The 26,058-nt window shown below is 40.4% G+C and overlaps 1 protein-coding gene and 1 pseudogene across 7 annotated transcripts in view; both read left to right on the forward strand.

The window, feature by feature from the left end:
• Window positions 1–245: 245 nt before the first annotated feature.
• Window positions 246–5,043, forward strand: LOC108539905 (arf-GAP with GTPase, ANK repeat and PH domain-containing protein 1 pseudogene; annotated as a pseudogene).
• Window positions 5,044–6,626: 1,583 nt separating this feature from the next.
• TDRD5 (tudor domain containing 5) overlaps window positions 6,627–26,058 on the forward strand; it is a 93,940-nt gene continuing 74,508 nt past the window's right edge. For 5 of the 7 annotated variants that reach the window (XR_001888527.1, XM_017888847.1, XM_017888850.1 and 2 more), the window contains exons 1-4: window positions 6,627–6,966; window positions 7,410–7,655; window positions 8,261–8,668; window positions 10,417–10,607. Coding sequence is in view for 6 of the 7 variants with exons in the window: in XM_017888847.1 (XP_017744336.1) it covers window positions 7,424–7,655; window positions 8,261–8,668; window positions 10,417–10,607 (831 nt within the window). In the remaining variant the exon portion in view is untranslated. The remainder of the gene's footprint in view (window positions 6,967–7,409; window positions 7,656–8,260; window positions 8,669–10,416; window positions 10,608–26,058) is intronic. The other 2 variants (XM_017888849.1, XM_017888848.1) reach the window with 2 other exon arrangements.

Below are 26,058 nucleotides of genomic sequence, written 5' to 3' on the forward strand. Positions count from 1 at the left end.
CATTCACTTCACAGATCAGCTGCCACAGATGACTGATAGGTCTTGGTTACTGCAAACCCAATCAAGTGGGGACTCTAAGGGTAGTTACTTTTCCCACATGGAGTCTTTCTAATGAAGCAACTTCACACAGCCTCTGCCACTTGCTTTGCAGTTATCGATCTGGGATTTAGCTCCAGAATATCTTCGTAAAAACTCTCTCTTTTTTATATTATGCACCAATAACTTTTTGATTCAATAATATATTTTATGTTTTTATTGACTATCACTCTTTCATATATTCTGGTTCACATCTGTATATGAGTTTCTTCACTTTAAAATGGGCATCATAATTGTACCTTTTTCAGAGTTATTGGGAAGAAAATGATACAATCTGTGTAGAGTGCACATAGTATGTGCTCAACGTCTGTTGCCTCATCTGTTGGGGATGAGAATCTGGGACATCTTTTTTGTAATTCGTTGTTCATTCTGCAGGAGTCATTTTCAAGTCATTCAGTGAGATGATAAACCTTCTGAATCGTTTCATGTCTGAGGATGTTTTTATTTTCCTCTCACTTCACTGTTGGTTACCCGAAAGGATTCCAGAGTTAGCCCTGAAGATATTGCCATTGAGAAATTCAAGGGCAAACTAATTTCCATTGTTTTATAGGTAACATTTCCATATAAAAATCTCTTGATTCTTTCCCCTATAGTTTACCTAGGACAAGATCTTTTTTCATTAATTATTCTGAGAACTCTGAGTGGGCCCTTATAAGATGTGTTTTGGTGCAAATTTGGGACATTTTCTTCTTTTTAACTCCCCAACTCTCACCATCATTCTTGCTGGTTTTCGTATCTACAATTTTTGTCATCCAAATGTTGCAATGTTTAGATCCATTTTCCATGTCTTATAATTCTCCTTTTTGTTAACTTGCTATTCAGCCCTGCCCATTCTGCTATAAGCCAGTCCATAAGTCTTATTTTCTATCTTTCAGGGATTCCTCAATATTCCTGGCTCATTAATGGAACATTTTGTTCCCTTGGCTGGAAAAAAAAAAAAAAAGCATTATGTCTTCAGATTTAAGAAAGAAGGCCGAGGCCAGGTGCCCGGAGCGGCGCAGCCACACTGACCGGGGATCAGCCCTCGGCCCTTGGCCCCCGGCCCCGGCGCTCGGGGCTCGGAGTTCAGAGCTCAGCGGATGCCAGGGCTTTTAATGGCTGCTCGGCGGAGCCGGGCCTAGGGCTGGAAAGAGGCTGCGTCACAGGAAGGCGCCCCAGCGAGCCTCCTCCTGGGCCCGTCACGCCAGCCGCGGGGCGCTCCAGGTGGGGGCAGTGGGGGCGCGCTTCCCCTTGGTGACGTCCTGACCCGGGACGCCGGGGTCCAATCGCTCGCAGCAGGCTTGCTAGCCGCTCGTCCTGGTCATGAATTGAGACCGCCGCGTCTGCTACGCCCGGGCCTTTCTTCTCTAGCCTCCTCCGCCCGCCGCCCGCGGGCCGGCTTCCTGGGGGGATGCTGGCTCTGGGTGTGGCGCCTGCACCAAAAACTACCAGCAGCAGCTGGCCAACTCGGCTGCTATCCGGGCCGAGATCCAGCGCTTCCAGTGGGTCCACCACAATGTCTACTCCATCTGTGAGCTGCTGGGGTGCGTGGAGGAGCCAGTGCTGCAGAACCAGATCTGGCAGCACGTCATCGCCATGGAAGATGTCTTTGTGAACAGCTAGGAATGGACGCTGAGTCTGTCCGTCCGGGAGCTCAAAGTGGTGGCAGGTTCAAGAAAGAGATTGTTGTTGATGGACAGAGCTATCTGCTGCTGATTAGTGGTGAAGGGGACCCCCCACCCCGGAGGCGCAGTTTGCCATGTGGGTGGACGCAGTTATATTTGTCTTCAGCTTGGAGGATGAAATAAGTTTCCAGACGTTTACTGCAGTCAAATGGCCAACTATCGGAACATGAGCGAGATTCCTCTGGTTCTGGTGGGAACCCAGGATGCCATAAGTTTCACTAACCCGAGGGTCATTGATGATGCCGGGGCAAGGAAGCGTTCCAATGGCCTGAAGCGGTGCACGTACTATGAGACCTGTGCTATGTACGGGCTGAACGTGGAGAGGGACTTCCAGGAGGTTACCCAGAAGATTGTTGCCACAGGGAAGAAGCAGCAGTTGTCCATAGGACCCTGCAAGTCGCTGCCCAATTCTCTGAGTCATTCCACCATCTGTTCTGCACAGGTGTCCCCCATGCACATCAGCTAGATAAATAATGGAGGTGGAAGTTTAAGTGACTATTCCTCCTCCATTCCATAGACTCCCAGCACCAGCCAGAAGGAACTTCAGATGGATGTTCCTCCCATTGCCAACATGCCCACGCCCGTTCGCAAGCAGTCCAAGCGGGGTCCAACCGGTTCACCTCTCAGAAAGGGAGCGACCCAAAGAGAAGAAAGGCCTGGAGAGTCGTGCGTACAGCATCAGGAGCAGCCGAGCCATGCCAATTATACAGGGCATGCTGTTGAAGCAAAGTGGCAAATTGTTGAATAAAGAGTGGAAAAAGAAATATGTTACCCTGTGTGACAATGGTGTGCGGACCTATCATCCAGGTTTACATGATTACATGCAGAATGCTCATGGGAAGGAGACTGACCTTCTGAGAACTACCATGAAAGTCCCAGGGAAGAGGCTACCCTGAGCCACGTCGGCCTGCATGCCCATCTCCAGGTCTAAAACCAATGGCCTATCCAAGTACATGAGGAGTTTACACATCTCATTCAATTCAGGGAATGTCACTAGTGCATCTGGGTCTCAGATGGCAAGCGGCATCAGCCTGGTCTCCTTCAACAGCCAACCAAATGGCATGCACCAGAGCTCCTACTCAGTCTCCAGAGCCAACCAGTGGAGTGAGGCTACAATCATTACAAACTTGGCCATCAGCAGTGACATGGGGCTGGGTGACTCCGTATGCTCCAGCCCCAGTAACTCCAGTACCACCAGCCCACCTCCCCTCACACCAACAGAAAGCAGCACTGTAGGCAGAAAACCACCAGCAACTTCAAAGCTGATGGCCTGTCCGACACTACCAAAGAACAAGAAAACTTTGAGTTTATCATTGTGTCCCTCACTGGCCAAACATGGTACTTTGAAACCACGACGAATGAGGAGTGGGACACCTGGGTCCAAGCCATCGAGCGCCAGATCCTGGTCAGCCTGGCCAGCCTGCAGTCGTGCAAGAGCAGCAAGAACAAGTCCCAGCTGATGAACCAGAGCGAGGCCGTGGCCCTGCAGTCAATCTGACACATGCACGGGAACTCCTACTGTGTGGACTGTGAGACCCAGAATCCTAACTGGGCCAGTTTGAACTTGGGAGGCTCATGTGCATCAAGTGCTTAGTGATCCACTGGAATCTTGGCACCCACTTTTCCTGAGTCTGATCTCTGGACCTGGATGACTGGCCAGTTGAGCTTATCAAGATGATGTCATTCATTGGGAATGAGATACTCAACAGCGTGTGGGAAGAGAGCAGCCACGGGTGGACGAAACCCTCAGCAGACTCCACAAGGGAAAAGAAGGAACAGTGGATCCATGCCAAGTACGAGCAGAAGCTCTTCCTGGCCCCGCTACCCTGCACGAAGCTGTCCCTGGGCCAGCACCTGCTGTGGGCCACCACAGACGAGGACCTGTGGACAGCCATCCTGCTGCTGGTGCACGGCTCCTGGGACGAGGTGAAAGAAACCTTCGGGGAGGGAGACAGAGACAGCCACACTGTACTGCATCTGACCTGCCGCAAGGGAAATGTGGTCCTGGCACAGCTCCTGATCTGGTACAGGGTGGACGTCATGGCCTGAGATGCCCATGGGAACACAGCGCTGGCCTACACCTGGCAGGCCTCCAGGCAGGAATGCATCAATGTGCTGCTGGAGTATGGCTGCCCCGACGAGCGCTAAGTGCTCATGGCCACCCCTAACCTGTCCAGGAGAAACAATAACCAGAACAACAGCAGCGGGAGGGTGGCCACCATCATCTGAGGAACAGCCATGCCTGCCTGCCCGCCACACCTGGGATGTGGCAGCCTCGCAGCATACTCACTTGAAAGTCGCAACACGTGAGTCCCATCACATCCCCTCACTCTTCCTGGTGGTTCCTCCTCCTACCCACCCACCCTCACCCCAAACAAAATCACAAAACCTGGACATCCTCAAGGGGTGAAGAGGCGGCTGGGAGACTGCAGAAGCAGCTCCTTTGCATAAACTCCCCTAAACCACAAGCAGGAGAGAGCGACAGGCCTTGGCTCTTTGATGATAGCACACAGCGCAGGACCCTTGTCCTGGTGGCACAAGGGATGTGGATCTGAGGGGGAGGGGAGGTGAGGAACAAGGAAAAGGGGCAACTTTCCTTAACTGGCAGTTAAGCACATCAGTACATTTCACCTCTACCAAATGGAACACTTGGATTCCATCTCTTCTCTGAGGAGCTTGATGGCATAAATCAGAAGCAAGTACAGAGTTTGTCAGGTTTGAAGCCCTTATGATGGTATGTGTCAAATCAGTTTAAGGTAGGTAATCTGTCCAGGGAGAATACTGGCTTCATTACACTTGTGTAGTTGAGTTCTTCCAGCATTACTGCTGTTTAATAGAAGATGATTGGTCATCACCAAGAAGAAAGCATATTAGCCAAGGAGGTAGTTATGCAGCATGCTCTGGTGCTTACCACGTTGTGATCGCAATACTCTTAGAAGCATCATATTATCCCAGACATGTTCTTTCAAGCCCCTGGAGTCCTCCTTTCTAAATTTACTGTCATACTTTAGTATCTGTTTAATTTTTCAGTTCAAAGAGAGGAAATCAGTTGTCGAGTAACTTTCTTTTGACTGCGGTCTCCTTGGTACAAAACAAAATGGGAAAATAAGAATAACTCAGAAATTCAAAAGGAAATCACAAATTCAGCTAATAATAGCATTTTGAGTATATTTTGTAAACTAAATAAACACACAAAAGGCTATTTTTTTCCAACTGTAAGAGATATTTTCTGTCCTTTTGCCAAGGTGGATGTGTTAGTCTCAGGCCTTCCTGGGCCACATTGCCCAACTCACACGGGCTTCTGTATTATGTATTTAGTTAAGATGTGTGAAAATATATTTGAATAAAAGAAGTTCATAAATATGCATTGATTTGTTTTACAGACAAATGGCACCTCTCTTAATTTATAAATTGAACTTGATGTGAACTAATAATATGCAACTAGTTAAACTAGTTAAGAGGGTTACAGATCATTGTACATGGAAAATATTTCCAGCAGTAAACACTTCCATTAATGTGATCTACAGCTTTTAAAAAGGAGCATCTCAGAATAAGACGGTGGTACAATTTGCTTATTAAAATTGAGAAAAAAAAAGACACACTGGAACACATTAGAAAGGGAAAAGAAGGAATGTGATTTCTCATGATTGAAAGCATGATTTAGATCGGATACAGCTTTTGCTAACTAAGACCAAGGGGCTCTGGCAAGACGGGGTGGTTTTTCCGAATGCCAAACCGAGGTGCCTTACAAAGGCAGCTGCCGATAGTTCTGTGGCACAGACTGGCTCCTGAGAACCCAGACGACCTTGACCCGGCACCCCCACCCTCCATGCCAGTACTTCACCTGATTTCCATCGCCACGGTATCTGGCCGCTTCAGACATTAGTGGGGGTAGTCAAACGTAGTGAGCCAAACCATGGCATCCCTTAGGTTAAAAGAAAACGGAGTAGCTTTCCCAGAGCCTGTTGGCACTGGGGGGTGGGGGGGTGGAGAGAAGGGTTGTCACGATGGAAGACGAGGACACTAGGCTCATGTAGCACAGAAACACGAAGCCACACGCGCTGGCACAGCCTCTGGGGTGTTCTTTGCTCCCCTTACATTTTATAGGGGGAAAAAAAGAAGGAAGATAAGGTCGTTGTGTGTGCTCAAGCCTCTTTGTTGGTTCAAATTATTTGGTTATTTTGGTTTGTCTTGTTTTTTTAATTAGACTGTACATTTTAAGGTACAAGCCTTTCTATTATACAATGCCTCCCTATTCTGTATCTCTTAAACTACCGTTTTCTGGTTTTCAAGGACTTTGTAAATCTGGCTCATTCTACCAAACCAACAAATACATCCAGATAAATCTCCAGTGGCACCTAGAATGTTGTCCACTCATTTAAAAAGGTCTCCTAGCCCCACCCATTCCTTCATCAGGGATCCAGAGTTGCATTGAGCTCTGCAGGGATTCTCCACCAAGAATCAGAATTGTCTGTGATTTTCCTCAAATGAATCCAGAGCTATTGAATGAGAATCTCTGCTTATCAGACGCGTGCATCCTTTTCTCCTCTTAAATAGTCCCGCAGGTGATTCTGAGGCCCACACGGTCCGCTTCCCTCCCTGCGCCCTGCCGGGCCCCCGGGCTGGAGGTGGTTGGATTGGTTCAAGTACTACAGCCCCACCTCGCGTCTTCTCACCGCTTCGGAGGAGGTAGGCGCCTGGGATCCTGGAAGGCGGCCCGCCTTTGCAGCCCGGCCCAGCGGCTCCTGAGACTGGGGCGGACCTCACACCTGACCCCCGAGCGGCTAATCCTGCCCAACGGTCCCACCCGCCACGTGCCCTCGGGGCTGGAACGCTGCGCCCCGGGAGCTGCCTCCTGGTCAGGAGGCGCCGGTGCGCAGGCGCGCGGGGCCGCCGTCGCAGCTACCTTCCTGCGCCGCTTCCGAGAGGGCGCCCTAGTCTCTACCCGGCGCGCAACGGCAGTATTGGCGTCAGGGCGCGGTGGGGGCAAGACGGGTGACGGGCAGCTGGGCGGTGCCGGGCCGAGAAAGGCGCCTCACCTGGCGCCTCCTGCCTTCCTTTTCACCTCAGGTTGCAGAGAGCCGCCAGGGCAGGTGGAAGGGCCACGCCCCGCTCCCGCGAGGGGCACCGAGAGATGCTGGGGGAGGGGCAGGGACCCCAACCCTAGACCAGGTAGGCGACGTGCGAAGATTGGTGATACCTTCAGGTAAGAGGGAGCAGGGAGCGCCCCCTCGGCTTGGGGTGCCGGAGGTGTGCGGCGGGAGCCTTTCCGTGGGGCCCTCGCCCTGCACGGCGGAGGCGGCATTGCGTTGGCCTCAGTTCCTAGTCCTGGTTCGCGAGGAGCTCCTGAAGGCTTCGCATAGGAAGTTTGCGTTGGAGTCGAACACCCCACAGGAACCCTAGTTAACGCCTCACCATGGCCAGGGGCAGAGTTCTTGACACCTGTAGCTTAATCAACGCAGGTGGAGATTCAGGGCTTGAATCGCCCGGCCACGCGCAAGCCGCAGGGCACCCTCTCGGTACTGCTTCTGCCTTATTACCCTTAAAACAGGCGTCTCAGTTATTTGTATCCCACTGTTGGTTGTTTAAAAAAAATCTTTTTTCATGGGTTTGCCCTCTTTTCCTCATGAGCTGCTTTTCTGTCTTCAGTCCTGTAGGACACAATGTCTGAACAAGAGCGTATACAGGAATGTCTGCGGAAGGAAATAAGATCACTTCTCATTTCCACCAAAGATGGTTTGAGCCCACAGGAGTTGGAGAAGGAGTACCTTTTGATGGTTGGCAACCATCTACCACTCCGAATCCTTGGGTATCGGTCCACTATGGAGCTGGTATTGGACATGCCTGATGTTGTTAGTGTCTGCCACGGTGCAGGTGGTACTGTAATACTGAAAGGTAGGTTTCAGATTTTTGAAGGTCTGTAAACTTTGTAATAAAAACAATTGCTTAGTAAATAATTATTCTAGTTCTGCAGTTATTATGCATCCCAGCCAGTGGGTTTTAATTTGGCGGGGGATGGAGACTCATAGGTGCTTTTGAGGTTGTGGGCAAAGTTAGAACCTCTGCAAAATTAACCGTTCCCCAGACAATCGTGCACTCACAAAAACTACACTTTTACATATGATTTCAGGTTATTGGACCTTAAGTCGGGAGAAATAAAAAAAGGACTTCTTAATTATAAAAATATGTTTTAAATTCCGTGAAGCACAAGAAAAAACTATTGTAGGGAAGTTTGCACTTCATCCCAAGGGTTTCAGATCTGTCAGGAGTCAATTAGTTGTAGTAATAATACATTAAGTTATCTTTTCTTCAGCTGGTAGAATAGCTAGCAAGCTGTTGCCCAAAATGCAAGAAATCGAGGAATCAAGAGTTACTGTTTATCATGCTGCCTGGATAAACAGCTCCTTGGAGAGTTAAAAACTATAAACACAGATACTAAGGATAAAAATGGGAGTAAGTTTTCTACCTAAATATGATTTCTTTTTTTCACATCTCCTTAGCCATTCCAGATGAATCTACCAAAGGAATAGCAAGTTTAGTTGCAAAACAGAGGAGCAGCCATAAGGTTCGAAACTCTATGCATAAGGGAAGACCTAGTATTTATTCTGGACCAAGATCTCATCGGCGAGTACCTTACCGAGGAAGGGTTGCCCCTATTCTTCCAGCTGTTGTGAAGAGTGAGTTGAAGGACCTGTTGGCGTTATCTCCTGTTCTCCTTTCTGATTTTGAAAAGGCATTTGCCAAAAGATTTGGACGATCATTCCAGTACATGCAATATGGATTTCTCTCTATGTTTGAAGTGCTGAATGCGGCTTCAGATGTCATTTCTGTAGAGCAGACCAGAGCAGGTTCTTTGTTGATGCTAAAGAAGAATGTAACAGAGGAAAAGCAGAGAGGATGTCCAGCAGGTATGCATGTGAGCAAATGTTGGAGCAGTCTTGGCACATAGAGGGGTGCGTAATGGCTAAGGTCCATGAGTTTGTTAGAGTTGAAGCCTGGCTCTACTACTTGCTAGCTCAGTGGTCCCGGGCAAACTGTTCAATCTACTTAAGCCTTAGTTTCCTCGTCTTTAAAATAGAAATAACAATATTTGCCTCTCAGGGTTGTGTTGAGTACCTTACATGAGGTGAGTTCTGTAAAGTCTCTGGCATTTAGTAAGCTGATAATAAGTGGTAGCTGTTATTATTTTAAAAACTACAAGATCAGCTCTCGAACACTGTAAGTGAACTTTACATGAATGTGTTCATGTAAATAAGCTATATGGAAAATGAAAAGTTAAAATATTTAAATGATTAGCCTTAACCCTTCTAATCTTTGCCATCACTGGGGCTTATCCTAGGGGACACTTTGGTAATTTTTGTGGTGTAATAATAACCACCTTATCTGTATAGCATTTTACCTTGCATTCTCATTACCATACTAGGTAGGGTAAGTAACCGTGTCTTATAGATAAGGAAATCAAAGCTCAGGAAAATTAAATGACTTTTCCAAAGCCACATGGCTGGAAAAGTGGTGCAGCTAGAGTTAGATACCCAGCTGTTATTGCTGCCCATGCAGTGAGTTTCTGCCCAACTGCTGTGTACATTAAAGGCTCAAGAGACCAATGTGACCATCTGCATAGTATCTCCCTTGACAATATATGGTTTATACACTGAGCATAGACGGAGCCTACTTGGGAGCATTCTATGCCTATTTCAGTGATTTTCTTTTTCTCTAAAATCTGTATTTAGATTAATGTAGGTGAACCATGAGGATGTGTCACACGTTTATAAACCAATATTTACACTGTGCTGGGTGATGTAGTTTGAGGATATGAGGATATACTTGGATAGGGAAGGCTCTGGAGGCCAGTAAGTGTTTCAAGTCTAGCCCTCAACTTTATCAGTATTCTTGAAGTCCTAAAACTTGGGAAGACTAACTCATACTATTAAACTTGCAAGAGGTTGAGTTGTAGAAAGCACTTTACCAATTTATTGAATAGTGGGGGGGTGAATATTCCTTTCCAGTGATTTTGTTCATGTTCTCCATCCATGGTTCCTACTTCTATCATCAGGATATCTTGAAGTCAACTGGTGGGTTTTTTTGTTTTGTTTTGTTTTGTTTTGTTTGTGAACTTGGCCTTAGGGTAAAGAAAGAGCTAGGCTGTGGTGAAGTCTGGTGATGTATCTTTCATGTCATACAACAGAATACACCTCTCCAGTGGTATTCCCCCTTCCTATAAATCTTGAAGAATTTATACTTTATTCTGTAGCTTTTCATCCTCCCAGAACTGTGGTACTACTAGTGGTTATCCAGTTTGAAAAGCATAGTGCTAAGCAGGCTCCTTGGAGACTTTTTTATCTCCTAAATAGGATACAGCTTTTTACATATTGAATCCCACCTCTCTGTAATTATATTCAGGTGACCTTAAGTGGACTTTTAGATAGCCCCAACCTTTTTGGTAACAGTTATGATCTCTGTCTTCCTCTATGGATGACTAATAACTTATACTATATGTAAGTTTTGGCTTGATATAAAATTGTAAGCTTTCTTTTATTAATTTTTACTTCTAAGTTGAAGGCAGTTAGCTCACAGTAGCCTCTGTATGTAGCCACCAGAAAATGAAATAGAAGTTGCTAGTGACAATTTTTCTCTCTTCTTCTATTACTCACAAAAGGTAAAATTTTTACCCAGCCATTTAGAATGAAACAAGGGTCATACTCCACAGGCTTTCCGGTAGCAAAGGCATGCTTTTCACAACCCACTTCAAACATGGAACCACAGAAGCAAATAATGAGCATGGAAAAGACTTCCAAGTTAACTGTAGTGGAGACTTCAAGGCTGAATCACGCTGAAAAATTAAACCAGGTGAGAGATAAGAATTTGGAGATATAAATATATGATGTTTTTAAATTCAGTGGTGTTAACACTTTGATCTGATGGAAAAGTTGACCTTTTAAAAACTGAAGTCATTCAGTTATTTCAAATTTGACTAAGCATTTCCTATGGTTCTGTAGATTAGTAAGCAGTGAGAAGTGGAGTGAAAGAAGAGTACAATTGTATCAACTCCACGGTTTCCACTATTTTCTGCAAATGACTCCCAACTCCCAAACCTGTATCTCTTGTTCCAGTTCCTCACCAAAGTTACAGAAGTGTATTTGCAATTTATCTCATGAATATCTTCTGAATGGCTGCTCCTGAGCATAATAATCCTGGTATTTTTCTGTGACTGTAAATGCTGAAGGACTTTGAATAAAATCTATTAGAATATAACCGATAAATGCCTGGCTAAATCATCATGTTAACAACTTAAGTTAGAGCTCAGAACTAGTACATGGAAATTAAGTTCAAAACATGAAAATGCCTGATTTCTACTAAAATTAGCTTTAGTAACATAATTTACATGTAGTAAAATTTACTCATTTTAACTGTACAGTTTGAGTTTTGATTAATATATAATTATGTAATCACCATCAAAATAAAAAACAGAACGTTTCCATCACCCCCAAAAAAGCTCCTTCATGCCACTTTTGTAGTTTTTTCCCCAACTGCAGCCACAGACAACCACTGCTTTCTATGATTTTGACTTTCCAGGAATTTCGTATAAATGGAATCAAACAGTATCTAAGCTTTTGTGTTTGGCTTTTTAAACTTAGTAGAATACTTCTGAGGTTCATCCAAGATGTATATATCAGTAATTTGTTCCTTTTCCTTGTTTGGTATTAGTACATTATACAGATACACCTAAATTTGTTATCCCTTCCCCATTAGATGACATTTGGGTTATTTCCTCTTTGGTCCTTTACTTATAAAGCCGCTATCAATATTTGCATACATCTTGTATGGACATAGTTCATTTCTCTTGTGTAAATACCTAGGAGTTGGATTACTGCATCATATATAGTAAGTGTATGTTAATAAGAAATTGCCACTGTTTTCCAAAGTGGCTGTATGACTTTCCTTTCCCATGAGATATGTATAAGAGTTGTAGTTGTTACACATCTTTGTTAACATTTGGGATTGTCAGTTTTAAAAATATTAGCCATTTGAGTGGGTGTGTAGTGCTATCTCATGGTTTTAAGTTGGATCATAATAATATAATGATAATGTTGAACATCTTTTCACATGTGTGCTTGCCATTTGTATTTCCTTTTTGAAGTGTCTATTCAAATATTTTGCCAATTTTATAAAACTGTGTTGTCATTTTATTGAATTGGAAAAATTTACATATTCTAGATGTGAGTCCTTATCAGAGACATGTTTTGCAAATATTTTCTCCTGGCCTATGTTTGCTTCTTCATTTCCTTAATCCTGTGTGTTGTGGAAAAGTCTTTAATTTTGATACAGTCTAATTTATTCATATTTTTCTTTCTTTTCTTTTCTTTTTTCTTTTTTTTTTTGATAGGGAGTCTAGCTTTGTTGCCCAGGCTGGAGTGCAATGGTGTGATCTTGGCTCACTGCAACTTTTGCCTCCTGGGCTCAAGTGATTCTCTTGCCTCAGCCTCCTGAGTAGCTGAGATTACAGGTGTCTGCCACCATGCCTGGCTAATTTTTGTATTTTTATTAGAGACAGGGTTTCACCATGTTGGTCAGGCTGGTCTCGAACTCCTGACCTCAGGATCCACCTGCCTCAGCCTCCGAAAGTGCTGGGATTACAGGCATGAGCCACCATGCCTGGCCCATATTTTTCTTTTATTCTTTTTTTGAGACGGAGTCTCGCTCTGTCGCCTGGGCTGGAGTGCAGTGGCCGGATCTCAGCAGCTCACTGCAAGCTCCGCCTCCCGGGTTTACGCCATTCTCCTGCCTCAGCCTCCCGAGTAGCTGGGACTACAGGCGCCCACCACCTCGCCCAGCTAGTTTTTTGTATTTTTTAGTAGAGACAGGGTTTCACCGTGTTAGCCAGGATGGTCTCGATCTCCTGACCTCGTGATCCGCCCGTCTCGGCCTCCCAAAGTGCTGGGATTACAGGCTTGAGCCACCGCGCCTGGCCTGTTCTTGCCTATCTAATGGATTTTAATCTGAAGTTACAAAAATTTTCTCCTATGTTTTCTTGAAGTTTTATGTTTTCAGTTCTTTTATTTAGGTATATTATCCATTTCAAGCCAGATTTACATAAGGTACCAGGCACAGATCAAAGTTTTCTGCATATAGACAGTTAGTTATTCCTTATTATTTTGGCACCTCTATCAAATCCATTGACCTCACATGTGTAGCTCTATTTTGAGACTCTGTTCAGGTCCATTTATCTACATGTCTGTTTTTGCCAGTGCTGTACTATCTTTATTATTATAGCTTTATAATATCTTAGTCATATATAGTTTTGTGTCAATAACAGAGATATTATCTGAGAAGTGTGTTGTTAGGTGATTTTATCATTGTATGATCATCCTAGAATGCAGTTACACAAACCTAGATGGTATATAGCCTACTACACACCTACGCTATATGGTATAGCCTATTGCTCATAGGCTACAAACCATTATAGCATGTTATTGCACTGAATGCCGTAGGCAGTTGTAACACAATGGGGTATTTGTGTATCTAAACATAGAAAAGGTACGGAAAAAATACAGTATTATAATCTTGTGGGACCACCATCATACAGGTGGTCTCTTGTTGACCATAAGTCATAATGCAGCCCATGACTAGTTAAGTCTTGCAACTTTGTTATTTTTCAAAAAATGCTTTGGATATTCTTGGTTTGCATTTGTAGATACATTTAATTTGATACAAATCAACTTGTCAGTTTCTGCCAGAAATATATAAGATTGTGATCTTTGTTAGTATCACATTGGATCTATAGATAAGGTTGGGGGAAAAATGACATCTTAACAATATCAAGTCTGCTGATTCAAAAGCATGGTATATCTTCATTTATTTAGGTCTTTACATTCTCTCAGCAATGTTTTATAGTTTTCAATGCATAAAGCTTGCATATATTTTGTTAGACTTATCCTTTATACCTTTCATATTTTTTAGCTATTATAAATGGTATTTAAAATTTCTAATCATTGCTAATAGAAAATCAATTGGATTTTTTTTTTGGTATGTTGACCTTGTATCCTGTGACCTTGAGTCATGGTACTTGATAAACTCAGTTCTGTAATTCAAATCATTCTAGCAGCTATTTTGTAGAGTTTGGATTTTCTGCATAGACCGTCATGCCATCTGAGAGTAAAGACAGTTTTACTTCCTCCTTTTCAATCTATCTTCCTTTCCTCCAACCCTTACCATACCGTGTAGGCTCTCTAGTATTATATAATATTATAGAAATGTGAGAGTAGAAAAACTTAACTTGTTCCTAACTGTATGGGGAAAATATTCAGTCTTTCATAATTATGATATTAACTGTAGCTTTTTAGATGCCTTTTATCAGGTTGAGGAAATTCCCTCCTGTTCCTAGTTTCTCAGGGTTTTTTTCATGCATGTATGTTGAATTTTGTCATACTCTTTCTCCATACATTGAAGTTATTATAGGACTTTTTAAAAAATTACTTTTCTTGGTTTTATATTCAGCCAACCTTATATTTCTGGATGAATCCCACTTGGTCATTATATAGTATCTTTTTTATATGTTGCTACCTTAATTTGCTAATATTTTAAGGGTTTTGCATTTATGTTCATAAGATATATTCTGTAGTTTTCTTGTAATGCATTTATCTGGTTTTGGAATCATTTTAATACAGGCCTCATGTGAAATGATTTGGGAAGTTTTTTTCCACCTCTTTATTCTGAAAGAGTTTGTGTAGCATTGGTATTTGTTTTTCTTAAATATTTCGTAGAATTTATCAGTGAACCAAATTGGGCCTGGTGCTTTCTTTGCGGAAAGGTTTTAAACAACAAATTCAGTTTCTTTAACAGATATAGGGCTATTTTGGATTTTATGCTTGCTTTTTTTTTTTTTTTTTTTTTAAATGAGCCTTGGTACCTTGTCTTTCAAGGTGCTGTCCATTTCATCTAGGCTGTCAAATTTATTGAAATAAAGTTGTTCATAATGTTCCCCCAATAACATTTTAAGTTCTGTAGGGTCTGTGATGGTTGCTCCTTCTCTCTCTCACACATGTAAGTCTTGCTAAAGATTTATTCACTGATACACAGTCATGCTCCACATAATGACACTTGTGTTAACAAGACTGCATGTGCAACAGTAGTTCCATAAAATTATAATAAAACTGAAAAGTTCCTGCCACCTGGTGGTGATGTAGCTGTTGTAACAACATAGTGCAATGCAACACTTGTATTTGTGGTGACAGTCATATATATAGCACAGTTATGTACAGTACATAATAGTTGATAATGACAATGAACAACCATGTTATGGGTTTGTGTTTTTACTGTAGTTTATATCATTAGAGTGCACTCATAGCTAAAAAAATTAATTGTAAAACAGCTTCAGGCATTTCCTTCAGGAGGTATTCCAGAAGGAAGGCATTGTTATCGTAGATGATGACAGCTCCATGCATATTATTGTCACTGAACACCTTACCACATGACAAGATCAATTTAGTGTAGCCTAAGTGTAAGATGTTTATAAAGTCTACAGTAGTGTACAATAATGTCCTAGGCCTACACATTCACCACCCACTCACCCAGAGCAACATAAAACCCTGCAAGTTCCATTTATGGTAAGTGCTTTATACAGATGTGCCATTTTATCCTTTATACTGTATTTTTACTGTACCTTTTCTGTGTTTAGATACACAAATACTACTGTGTTACAATTGCCTATAGTATTTGGCACACTGACATGCTGTACAGGTTTGTAGCCTAGGAGCAATAGGCTATGCCATAAAGCCTAGGTGTGTAGTAAGGTTATACCATCTAGGTCTGTGTTACATACATTCTATGTTTGTACAACAATGCAATTGCCTAATAATGCATTTCTCAGAGTGTATCCCCATTATTAAAAGATGCATGGCTGTATTTTTCAAAGAACAGGTTTTTGGTTTTGATAATTTTTTTTATTTTTTCACTTTTTATTTCGTTGATTTCTGTTCTAATTGTTTTGTAACTTCTGTTTACTTTGGGTTAATTTCCTCTTTGTGCTTAAGGTAGAAGTTTGGTCATGGATTTTGGTCCCTTTTTAATGTAAACATTTAAGGTTATAAATTTCTTGTAAGTATTGCCATAGCTACATCTCCCAAACTTTGATATGAAATTCAAATTTGATATGAAAACTCATCTTCAGGTCAAAATTTACTAATCTCCCTTTTGGTTTTTTTCTTTGTATCATGGATTATTTAGAAGTGTGTTGTTTAATATCCAAATATTTGGGGATTTTTTTCAGAGATGTTTCTGTTCTAATTTCATTGTGGTCCAACAACGTAGATTTTGTTCCTTATATATTTATTGAGACTCATTATATGGCTCAGAATATATTTAGGTAAATGTTTCATAATTCACTTCAAAAGAATATTTTGCAATATTTGGGTATAATCTATAAATGTCAATTAAGTCAGTTATGTCATTGAGGATTTCTTTTTAACTGTTTTTTAATGAACTACTGAGGGAGGAGTATTGAAATTTTCAAACATAATTATAGATTTGTCTATTTTACCTTTTAGTTCAGTTAGTTTATGCTTTACCTATTTTGTTTTTGGGGTTTTTTCCACAGATTGTTGGGGTACAGGTGGTATTTGGTTACATGAGTAAACTCTTTAGTGGTGATTTGTGAGATTTTGGTGCCCCCATCACCCAAGCAGTATACTCTGCACCCTATTTGTAGTCTTTTATCCCTCGCCCCTTCCTACCCTTCCCCTCATGTCCCCAAAGTCTTTGTATCATTCTTATGCCTAGGCGTCCTCATAGCTTAGCTCCCACATATCAGTGAAAACGTGTTTCCATTCCTGAGTTACTTCACTCAGAATAATAGTCTCCATTCTCATCAAGGCACAGCAAAATGCCATTAATTCATTCCTTTTTATGGCTGAATAGTATTCTATCATATATATCTCTCTCTTGAAGATATATATTCATATATATGAGAGAGAGAGAGATATCATATATATATGATATATATATATATATGCGCCATAGTTTATTTACTTGATTGATGGGCATTTGGGTTGGTTCCATGATTTTGCAATTACAATTTGTGCTGCTATAAATGTGCATCTGCAAGTATCTTTTCGTATAATGATTTCTTTTCCTCTGGGTAGATACCCGGTAGTGGGATTGCTGGATCAACTGGTCGTTCTACTTTTAGTTCCTTTTGAGACGGAGTCTTTCTCTGTCGCCCAGACTGGAGTGCAGTGGTGTAATCTCGGCTCACTGCAACCTCCACCTCTCAGGTTCAAGCAGTTCTCCAGCCTCAGCCTCCTGAGTAGCTGGGACTACAGGCACATACCGTCACACCCAGGTAATTTTTTGTATTTTAGTGGATATGGGGTTTCACTGTGTTGCCCAGGCTGGTTATGAACTCCTGAATTCAGGCAGTTCATCCACCTTGGCCTCCCAAAGTGCTGGGATTACAGGCATAAACCACCGTACCTGGCCTACTTTTAGTTCTTTAAGGAATCTCCACAGTGTTTTCCGTAGCGGCTATATTAGTTTACATTCCTACCAGCAGCGTAGACGTGTTCCCTGTTAACTGCATCCATGCCAACATCTGTTTTTATATTTTTTGATTTTTGATAATGGCCATTCTTGCAGGAGTAAGGTAGTATCTCGTTGTGGTTTTGATTTGCATTTCCCTGATCATTAGTGATGTTGAGCATTTCTTCATGTTTGTTGCCCATTTGTATATATTCTTTTGAGAATTATCTGTTCATGTCCTTAGCCCACTTGATAGGATTGCTTGTTTTTTTCTTACTGATGGGTTTTTGGTCATGAAATCCTTGCCTAAGCCAATGTCTAGAAGGGTTTTCCAATGTTACCTTCTAGAGTTTTTATAGTTTCAGATCTTAGGTTTAAGTCCTCAATCCGTCTTGAGTTGATTTTTGCATAAGGTGAGATATGAGGATCCAGTTTCATTCTCCTATATGTGGCTAGCCAATTATCCCAGCACCATTTGTTTAAAAGAGTGTCCTTTCCCCACTTTATGTTTTTGTTTGCTTTGTTGAAGATCAGTTGGCTGTAAGTATTTGGGTTTATTTCTGGGTTCTCTGTTCTGTTCCATTGGTCTATGTGCTTATTTTTATACCAGTACTATGCTTTTTTGTTGACTATGGCCTTATAGTATAGTTTGAGATAAGGTAGTGATATGCTTCCAGATTTGTTCTTTTTGCTTAGTCTTGCTTTGGCTATGTGGGCTCTTTTTTGGTTCCATATGAATTTTAGAATTGTTTTTTCTAATTCTGTGAAGAATGATAGTGGTATTTTGATGGGGAATCTGTTGAATTTGTAGGTTGCTTTTGGCAGTATGGTCATTTTCACAATATTGATTCTATCCATCCATGAGCATGGGATGTGTTTCCATTTGTTTGTTTCATCTGTAATTTCTTTCAGCGATGTTTTGTAGTTTCCATTGTAGAGGTCTTTTGCCTCCTTGGTTAGGTATATTCCTAAGTATTTTGTTATTTTTGCAGCTATTGTAAAAGGAGTTGAGTTCTTGATTTGATTCTCTGCTTGGTCACTTTCGGTATATAGAAGGGCTACTGATTTGTATACATTAATCTTGTATCTGGAAACTTTGCTTAATTCTTTTATCAGCTTTAGGAGCTTTCTGGAGGAGTCTTTAGGGTTTTCAAGGTAAGTGATCATATTGTCAGCAAACAATGACAATTTGACTTTCTCTTTACTGATTTGGACGTCCTTTATTTATTTTCTTTTTTTTTTTGAGATGGAGTCTGGCTCTGTCGCCCATGCTGGAGTGCAGTGGCCGGATCTCAGCTCACTGCAAGCTCCGCCTCCTGGGTTCACGCCATTCTCCTGCCTCAGCCTCCCGAGTAGCTAGGACTACAGGCGCCCGCCACGTCGCCCGGCTAGTTTTTTGTATTTTTTTTTTAATAGAGACGAGGTTTCAACGTGTTAGCCAGGATGGTCTCGATCTCCTGACCTCGTGGTCTGCCCATTTCGGCCTCCCAAAGTGCTGGGATTACAGGCTTGAGCCACCGTGCCTGGCCTATTTATTTTTCTTATCTGATTGCTCTGGCTAGGACTTTCAGTACTGTGTTGAAGAGGAGTGGTGAGAGTGGGCATCTTTGTCGTCTTCCAATTCTCAGAGGGAATGCTTTCAACTTTCCCCATCCAGTATTGGCTGTGGGTTTGTCATAGATGGCTTTTATTACGTTGAGGTTTGTCCCTTGTGTGCCGATTTTGCTGAGAGTTTTAATCATAAAGCAATGCTGGATTTTGTCGAATGCTTTTTCTGCATCTGTTGAGTTGATCGTGTGATTTTTGTCTTTAATTCTGTTTATGTGGTGTATCACATTTATTGACTTGCATATGTTAAACCATCCCTGCATCCCTGGTATGAAACCCACTTGATCATGGTGGATTATCTTTTTGATATGTTACTGGATTTGGTTAGCTAGTATTTTTGTTAAGGATTTTAGCATCTATGTTAGTCAGGGATATCGATCTGTAGTTTTCTTCTTTGTTATGTCCTTCCATGGTTTTGGTATTAGGGTGATGCTGGTTTCATAGAATGAATTAGGGAGGCTTCCCTCTTTCTCTCACTTGTGGAATAGTGTCAAAAGGATTGGTACCAATTCTTCTTTGAATGTCTTTTCGAATTCTGCTGTGAATCTGTCTGCTCCTGGACCTTTTTTTGTTGGTAATTTTTAAATTACCATTTCAGTCTCGCCATGTATTATTGGCTGTTCAGGGTATCCAATTCTTCCTGACTTAAGCTAGGAGGGTTGTATTTTTCCAGGAATTTATTCATGTCTTCTAGGTTTTCTGGTTTATATGCATAAAGGTGTTCGTAGTAGCCTCGAATGATCTTTTGTATTTCAGTGGTGTCAATTGTAGTATCTCCTGTTTCGTTTCTTAATGAGGTTATTTGGATTTTCTCTCTTCTCTTCTTGGTTTATTTTTCTAATGGTCTATCAATTTTATTTATCTTCAGAGAACCAGCTTTTTGCTTCATGTATCTTTTGTATTTTGTTGTTGTTGTTAATTTCATTTAGTTCTGCTCTGATCTTGGTTATTTCCTTTCTTCTGCTGGGTTTGGGTTTGGTTTGTTCTTGTTTCTCTATTTCCTTGAGGTATGACCTTAAAATGTCAGTTTGTGCTCTTTCAGCCTTTTTGGTGTAGGTATTTAGGGCTATGAAGTTTCCTCTTAGCACCACCTTTGCTGTATCCCAGAGTTTTTGATAGGTTGTGTCATTATTGTCATTGAGTTTGAAGAATTTTAAATTTCCATCTTGATTTCGTTTTTGACCCAGTGATCCTTCAGGAGCAGGTTATTTTCCACATATTTGCATGGTTTTTAAGGTTCCTTTTGGAGTGGATTCCCAGTTTTATTCCTCTGTTGTCTGAAAGAGTGCTTGATATAATTTCAGTTTTCTTAAATGTATTGAGGCTCGTTTTATGGCCTATCATATGGTCTATCTTGGAGAAAGTTCCATACCCTGTTGAATGAAGTGTGTATTTTGCAGTTGTTGGATGAAATGTTCTGTATATATCTGTTAAGTTCATTTGTTCCTAGGTATAGTTTAAATCCATTATGTCTTTAACTTTCTGTCTTGATGAACTATCTAGTGCTGTCAGTGGAGTACTTAGGTCCTCCATTATTATTGTGTTGCTGTCTATCTCATTTCTTAGGTCTATTAGTTTTATAAATTTGGGAGCTCCAGTGTTAGGTGCATTTATGTTTAGGATTGTGATATTTTCCTGTTGGACATGGCCCTTTACCATTATATAATGTCCCTCTTTGTCTCTTTTAACTGCTGTTGCTTTAAAGTTTGTTTTGTATGATATAAGAATACCTACCCTTGCTTGCTTTTGGTGTCCATTTGCATGAAATGTCTTTTCCATCCCTTTAAGTTATGTGAGTCCTTATGTGTTAGGTGAGTCTCCTGAAGGCAGCAGATAGTTGGTTGTGGAATTCTTATCCATTCTGCAGTTCTGTATCTTTTAAGTGGAGCATTTAGGCCATTTGCATTCAGTATTAGTTTTGAGATGTGAGGTACTATTGCATTAATCCTGCTATTTGTTGCATTCATCGTGCAGCAATGAGGTCTCTCAGCTGTGGATACCAGCACCTGTTCAGGAGGAGGTGGGGGGTAGGGGAGTTTGCTGTTGGTGTTGTACATTCTGCAGGTTTTGACAAATGTGTAATGGCATGTATCCACTACTGTAGTATCATACTGAATAGTTTTCACTCCCCTAAAAGTCCTCTGTGCTTGCACCTATTCATCTGTCTCGTCCCTTAATCCCATGGTAACCACTGGTCTTTTTACCTTCGCCATAGTTTTGCTTTTTCCAGAGAGTCATATAGTTGGACTTATAGAGCATGTAGCCTTTCAAATTGGGTTCTTTCACTTAGTAATATGCATTTAAGGTTCCTCTATGTCTTTTCATGGCTTGATAGTGCATTTCTTTTTGGCACTGAGTAATATTCCATTGTCTGATACTACAGTTTATCCACTCAAACTGAAGGACATCTTGGTTGTTTCCTCATAAAGTTGCTATAAACATGTGTGTGGGTTTTTTGTGTGGATAGCAGTTTTCAATTCATGTGGGTAAATACCAAGGAGTACAGTTGCTAAATTGTCGGATAAAGGTATGTTTGTTTTTATAAGAAACTGCTAAACTGTCTTCCAAAGTGGTGGTACCATTTTGCATTCTCACCAGTGTTGAGTGAATATTTCTGTTGTTCCCCATTGCTGGTCAGCATTTGGTGTGGCTAGTGTTTTAGATTTTGGCCATTCTAATAGCTGTATAGTGGTATTTCATTGCTGTTTTAATTTGAAATCCCCTAATGACATGATGCTGAACATCTTTTCATATGCTTACTTGCCATCGGGTATATCTTCTTTAGTGAGAGATCTGTTCAGGTATTTTGTCCATTTTTTAAAAATTTGATTGTTTATTATTGCTGAGTTTTAAGAGTTTTTTTTTTTTTTGAATAATAGTCTTTTATCAGATGTGTCTTGCAAATATTTCCTTCTAATCTGTGGCTTGTTTCTCAATCTTTTGACATTGTCTTATAGAGAAAAAGTTTTTAATCTTAAGACCAGGCAATCAATTACTTCTTTCATGTATTGTGCCTTTGGTGTTGTATCTAGAAACTCATCACCTTATCCAAAGTCAGCCAGTGTTACCTATGTTGTCTTCAAGGAGTTTTATAGTTTTGAATTTTACATTTAGGTCTATGATCCATTTTAAGTTAATGTTTGTGAAGGGTGTAAGGTCTAGATATGTGTGTGGGGGGGTCATTTTTGTTTTCGTGGGTTTTTTTTGCAAGTGGATGTTCAATTCTAGTACCATTTGTGAAAAGACTATGTTTGATTCATTCGGTTGCGTTTGCTCCTTTATCAAAGATCAGTTCACTATATTTATGTGAGTCTATGTCTAGGTTCTCTAGTCTGTTCCACTGGTCGGTCTGTTCTTTCACCATTACCATACTGTCTTGGTTACTGTAGCTTTTTTAGTAAGTCTTGAAGTTAGGTAGTGTCAATCCTCTGGCTTTATTCTTCAATATTTTGTTGGCTATTCTGGATCTTTTGCCTCCTATATAAATTTCAGTGTCAATTTGTTGATATTCACAAAATAACTTGCTGAGATTTTGTTTGGGATTGAATTGAATCTATAAATCAAGTTGGGAAGAACTAATATCTGGACAATATTGAGTTTTTCTATCCATGAACATGGAATAGTTCTCCGTTTATTTCTTCTTTGATATCTTTCATCGGAGTTTTGCAGTATTCCTTATACAGATCTTGTACATATTTTGTTAGATTTATACTTAAGTATTATATTTGGGGGAGTGCTAATGTAAATAGTATTTTTTTGAATTTCAGATTTCACTTATTACTGGAATATGGGAAAATGATTGACTTTTGTACATTAACCTTGCATCCTGCAACCTTGCTATAATTGCTAGTTAGTTCCAGGAGTTTTTAAAAAATTCTGTCATATTTTCTACATAGATTATGTGATCTGTGAATAAGGGACAGTTTTATTTCTTCCTTCCCAGTCTGTTTGTTTCATTTCCTTTTCTTGACTTATTGCATTTGCTAGGACTCCAGCAAGATGTTGCAAAGCAGTGGGAGGGAACACGCTTTGCCTTGTACCTGGTTAAGTATTTTTTAGAATTTCACTTTATCTTTTTTGTTTATTATCTATATTTTTCTATTTTATAGTTTTAGTGGATGCCTTAGGGTTTTCAACCTGTATTTTTAACTTATCACAATTGACCTTCATATAATATTACAACATTTCATATAAAATATAAGAACCATGGAACAGTAAATTTACATTTCCCCTCTTCCATCCTTTGTGCTCTTATTGTGATACATTTTAGTTCTCATGTTATATACCTCTTAATACATTGTTATTTTTGCTTAGAAAATGTTTAAGGTAAATAGGAATATTTATTTTAATACTAAAATATTAAAACATAAAAGTCAAATTTTAAGAAATTAAACATGAAAAAAACTTGTTTACTTACACTTATTTCTGATGCTCTCCAATTCTTTCTGTTTAAATTTCTCTCCAGTATAGTTTTCTTTCTGCTTGGAAAATTTTAACATATCCTCTAAGATAAACCTGCTGGTGGTGTATATTCTTAGCTTTTATCCATCTGAAAAGTCTATTTTCATTTTCATTTTGAAATATTATTTTCCAGGTATAGAATTCTATCTAGTTTGATAGTTTTGCCCCTTTTAGTGCTTCAGAGACGTTATTCCATTTTTTTGTCTTCGTAGTTTTTTTCCCTCTAATGCTTTCAGGATTTTCTCTTTGTTTGGTTTTCCACAGTTTGATTGTAGCATCCCTTGGTGTACTTTTCTTTATTTTTCCGCCTAGGATTCATTGAGCTTATTGTATCATTGAGCTTCTTGTATGTAGGTTTATAATTTTCATGAAATCTGGATATTTTGTCTTCAAATATTTTTTTCTCCTTTCCTCTTTTGGAGTACAATAACATCTATTTTAGACTGCTTGTTATTTTCTTGCAGGTCACTGATGCTCTTTTTCTTTCATTGCAGTTCTCTTTTTTTCCCCACTGTGTGCTTCATTTTATATATTTTCAATTGCTGTCTTCAAACTGGTTAATCTTTTCTCCAGAATGTAACCTAATTCCATCCAGATTATTTTTCATTCAGATGTTGCATTTTTCATCTCCAGGTATTCCACGTGGGTCTTTTTAATATCTCATTTCTTCTATTCATTATGTTAATACCTTATGGACATAAGCATATGTGTAAGGTTTATAATAACTGTTTTAGAGGGCTTGTCTAGTTTTATTATCTGTGCCATTTCCAGTTTTTTTTTTTCCTATTGATTTTTTTTCTCTGACATGATCATATTCTACCACTTCACATGGTTGGTAACTTTTGACTGGATGCTAGACCATTGTGAATATTTCATTGTTGGGCTTTACATATAAATTACTTTGACTCAATTTGATCATTTTTAGTTTTTCTTTTAAGCTGTATTAGAGTGGGTGCTATAGACTGAATTATATTCTCCCCATATTTATACATTTAAGCCCTAGCCTCCAATATGATGATATTAGGAGATGGGGTCTTTAGGAAGTAATTAAGGTTAGATTAGGTTATGAAGGTGGGGTCCTTATAATGGGATAAACAGCTTATAAGAAGAGACACTAGAGAGTTTGCTCTCTCCACGGGAGCACCCTGAGAAAAGGCCATATAAGTACACAGCAAGAAGGTGGCCATCTGCAAGTCAGAAAGAGAGTGCTCACCAGGAACCAAATTGGGTAGTACAGGTCAAATATCCCTTATCTGAAATGCTTGGTTGAGTATCCCTTATCTGAATATTTGCATATACATAATGAGATATCTTGGAGATGGGATCCCAGTCTAAATATGAAATTCATGTATGTTTCATATATACCTTATATACATAAGCTGAAGGCAATTTTATACAATGTTTTAGATAATTTTGTGCATGAAACAAAGTCTTGACTGTGTTTTGACTGTGACTCATCACATAAGGTTGGGTATGGGATCTTCTACTTGTGGCATCATATTGGCATTGAAAAATTGGGATTTGGGAGCATTTCAAATTTCAGATTTTTGGATTTGGGATGTTCAATCTATGCCTTAATCTTGGACTTCCCAGCCTCCAGAACTATAAGAACAATTCTGTCATTTAAGCCACCCAGTCTATGGTATTTTGTTATGGCAGCCTGAGCAGACCAAGATGCGCGGGTCCAGAACAGCCTTCAATCTAGGGCTAATTTAGCCCCACCACTGAAGCATTACCTTTCTAAGGATTGACTCAATGCATTACGAAGTACTCCTACTCTGTCTAGTGGGAACACTGTTCCTAGCCTTATGTGAGCTCGGAGTATTGTTCAGCCTGTTGCTTCTTGTTTGTTTCTCCAGCCTCAAAGAACTTCTCTCCACTTGCACAGATCGGTACTCATCCAGAAACTTAAGGGAGTTCGTCTGCAGATCTCTAGAGCTATTTCTGTGCCACTCCTCCTTTTCCATACTCAATCCTGCAAATTTTAGCATCCTCGTTATCTCAAAATCTGTCTCCTCAATTCATCTAGACTGCCAGGCTCTGTTTCTGTTGCTTCTTCCTACACTATCCTGAAAGCTTTCCAGGCTGTAAGGTGGACAGGGTGTAGGAGGGTGGGTTCAAGGCTCACCTCTCAGTTCTGCATTGTTATTCAACAGCTCTAGATCATTGTTTCGTACATTTTTCCAATTTTCTAGTTATTTATGACAGGAGAGTGGAAGCTATAACTTTTATTTTAAATGGTGAAAGTAATTCTTAATACAGAAAACTCAGCCTAAAAGGAGTTATAGTCTTACTACCAAGAAAGAGTGTTCATTTGTTGCTTTCTTAGTAATTTTCCTATTTTTAGATTATTTTGATTTCTTTTGACATTTCCTGTTTTGAAGAAGCCTGAAACCAGCCTGTTTATCTTTCTTTGTAGGTAAGCTGACTAACTGCATGCTTGTCAAAATCTTTTTCTTTGAAATTCAGAAAGATGATCATGAATTGTTCTGTTCTTTCTCATTCTTTTCATCAAAGAAAATCTTCATTTTTTAAAAATGGATTTTGTTAAACTGACCTCCAGAAAAGTATCAATACAAGCTTCAACTCAGAGTGTGGTAGTGTCTTTTTTCCCGTAGTTTCTGATTGTATAACTCTCAGGATTCTGTGTGGTTATTAACTCAAATGTCAATCCTTGAAAGATGGTTAAGTACAAAATTTTTTCTCATCAAAAAGC

This window comes from Rhinopithecus bieti, unplaced genomic scaffold, assembly GCF_001698545.2.
Source record: "Rhinopithecus bieti isolate Rb0 unplaced genomic scaffold, ASM169854v2 scaffold_15676, whole genome shotgun sequence".
Taxonomy (NCBI): domain Eukaryota; kingdom Metazoa; phylum Chordata; class Mammalia; order Primates; family Cercopithecidae; genus Rhinopithecus; species Rhinopithecus bieti.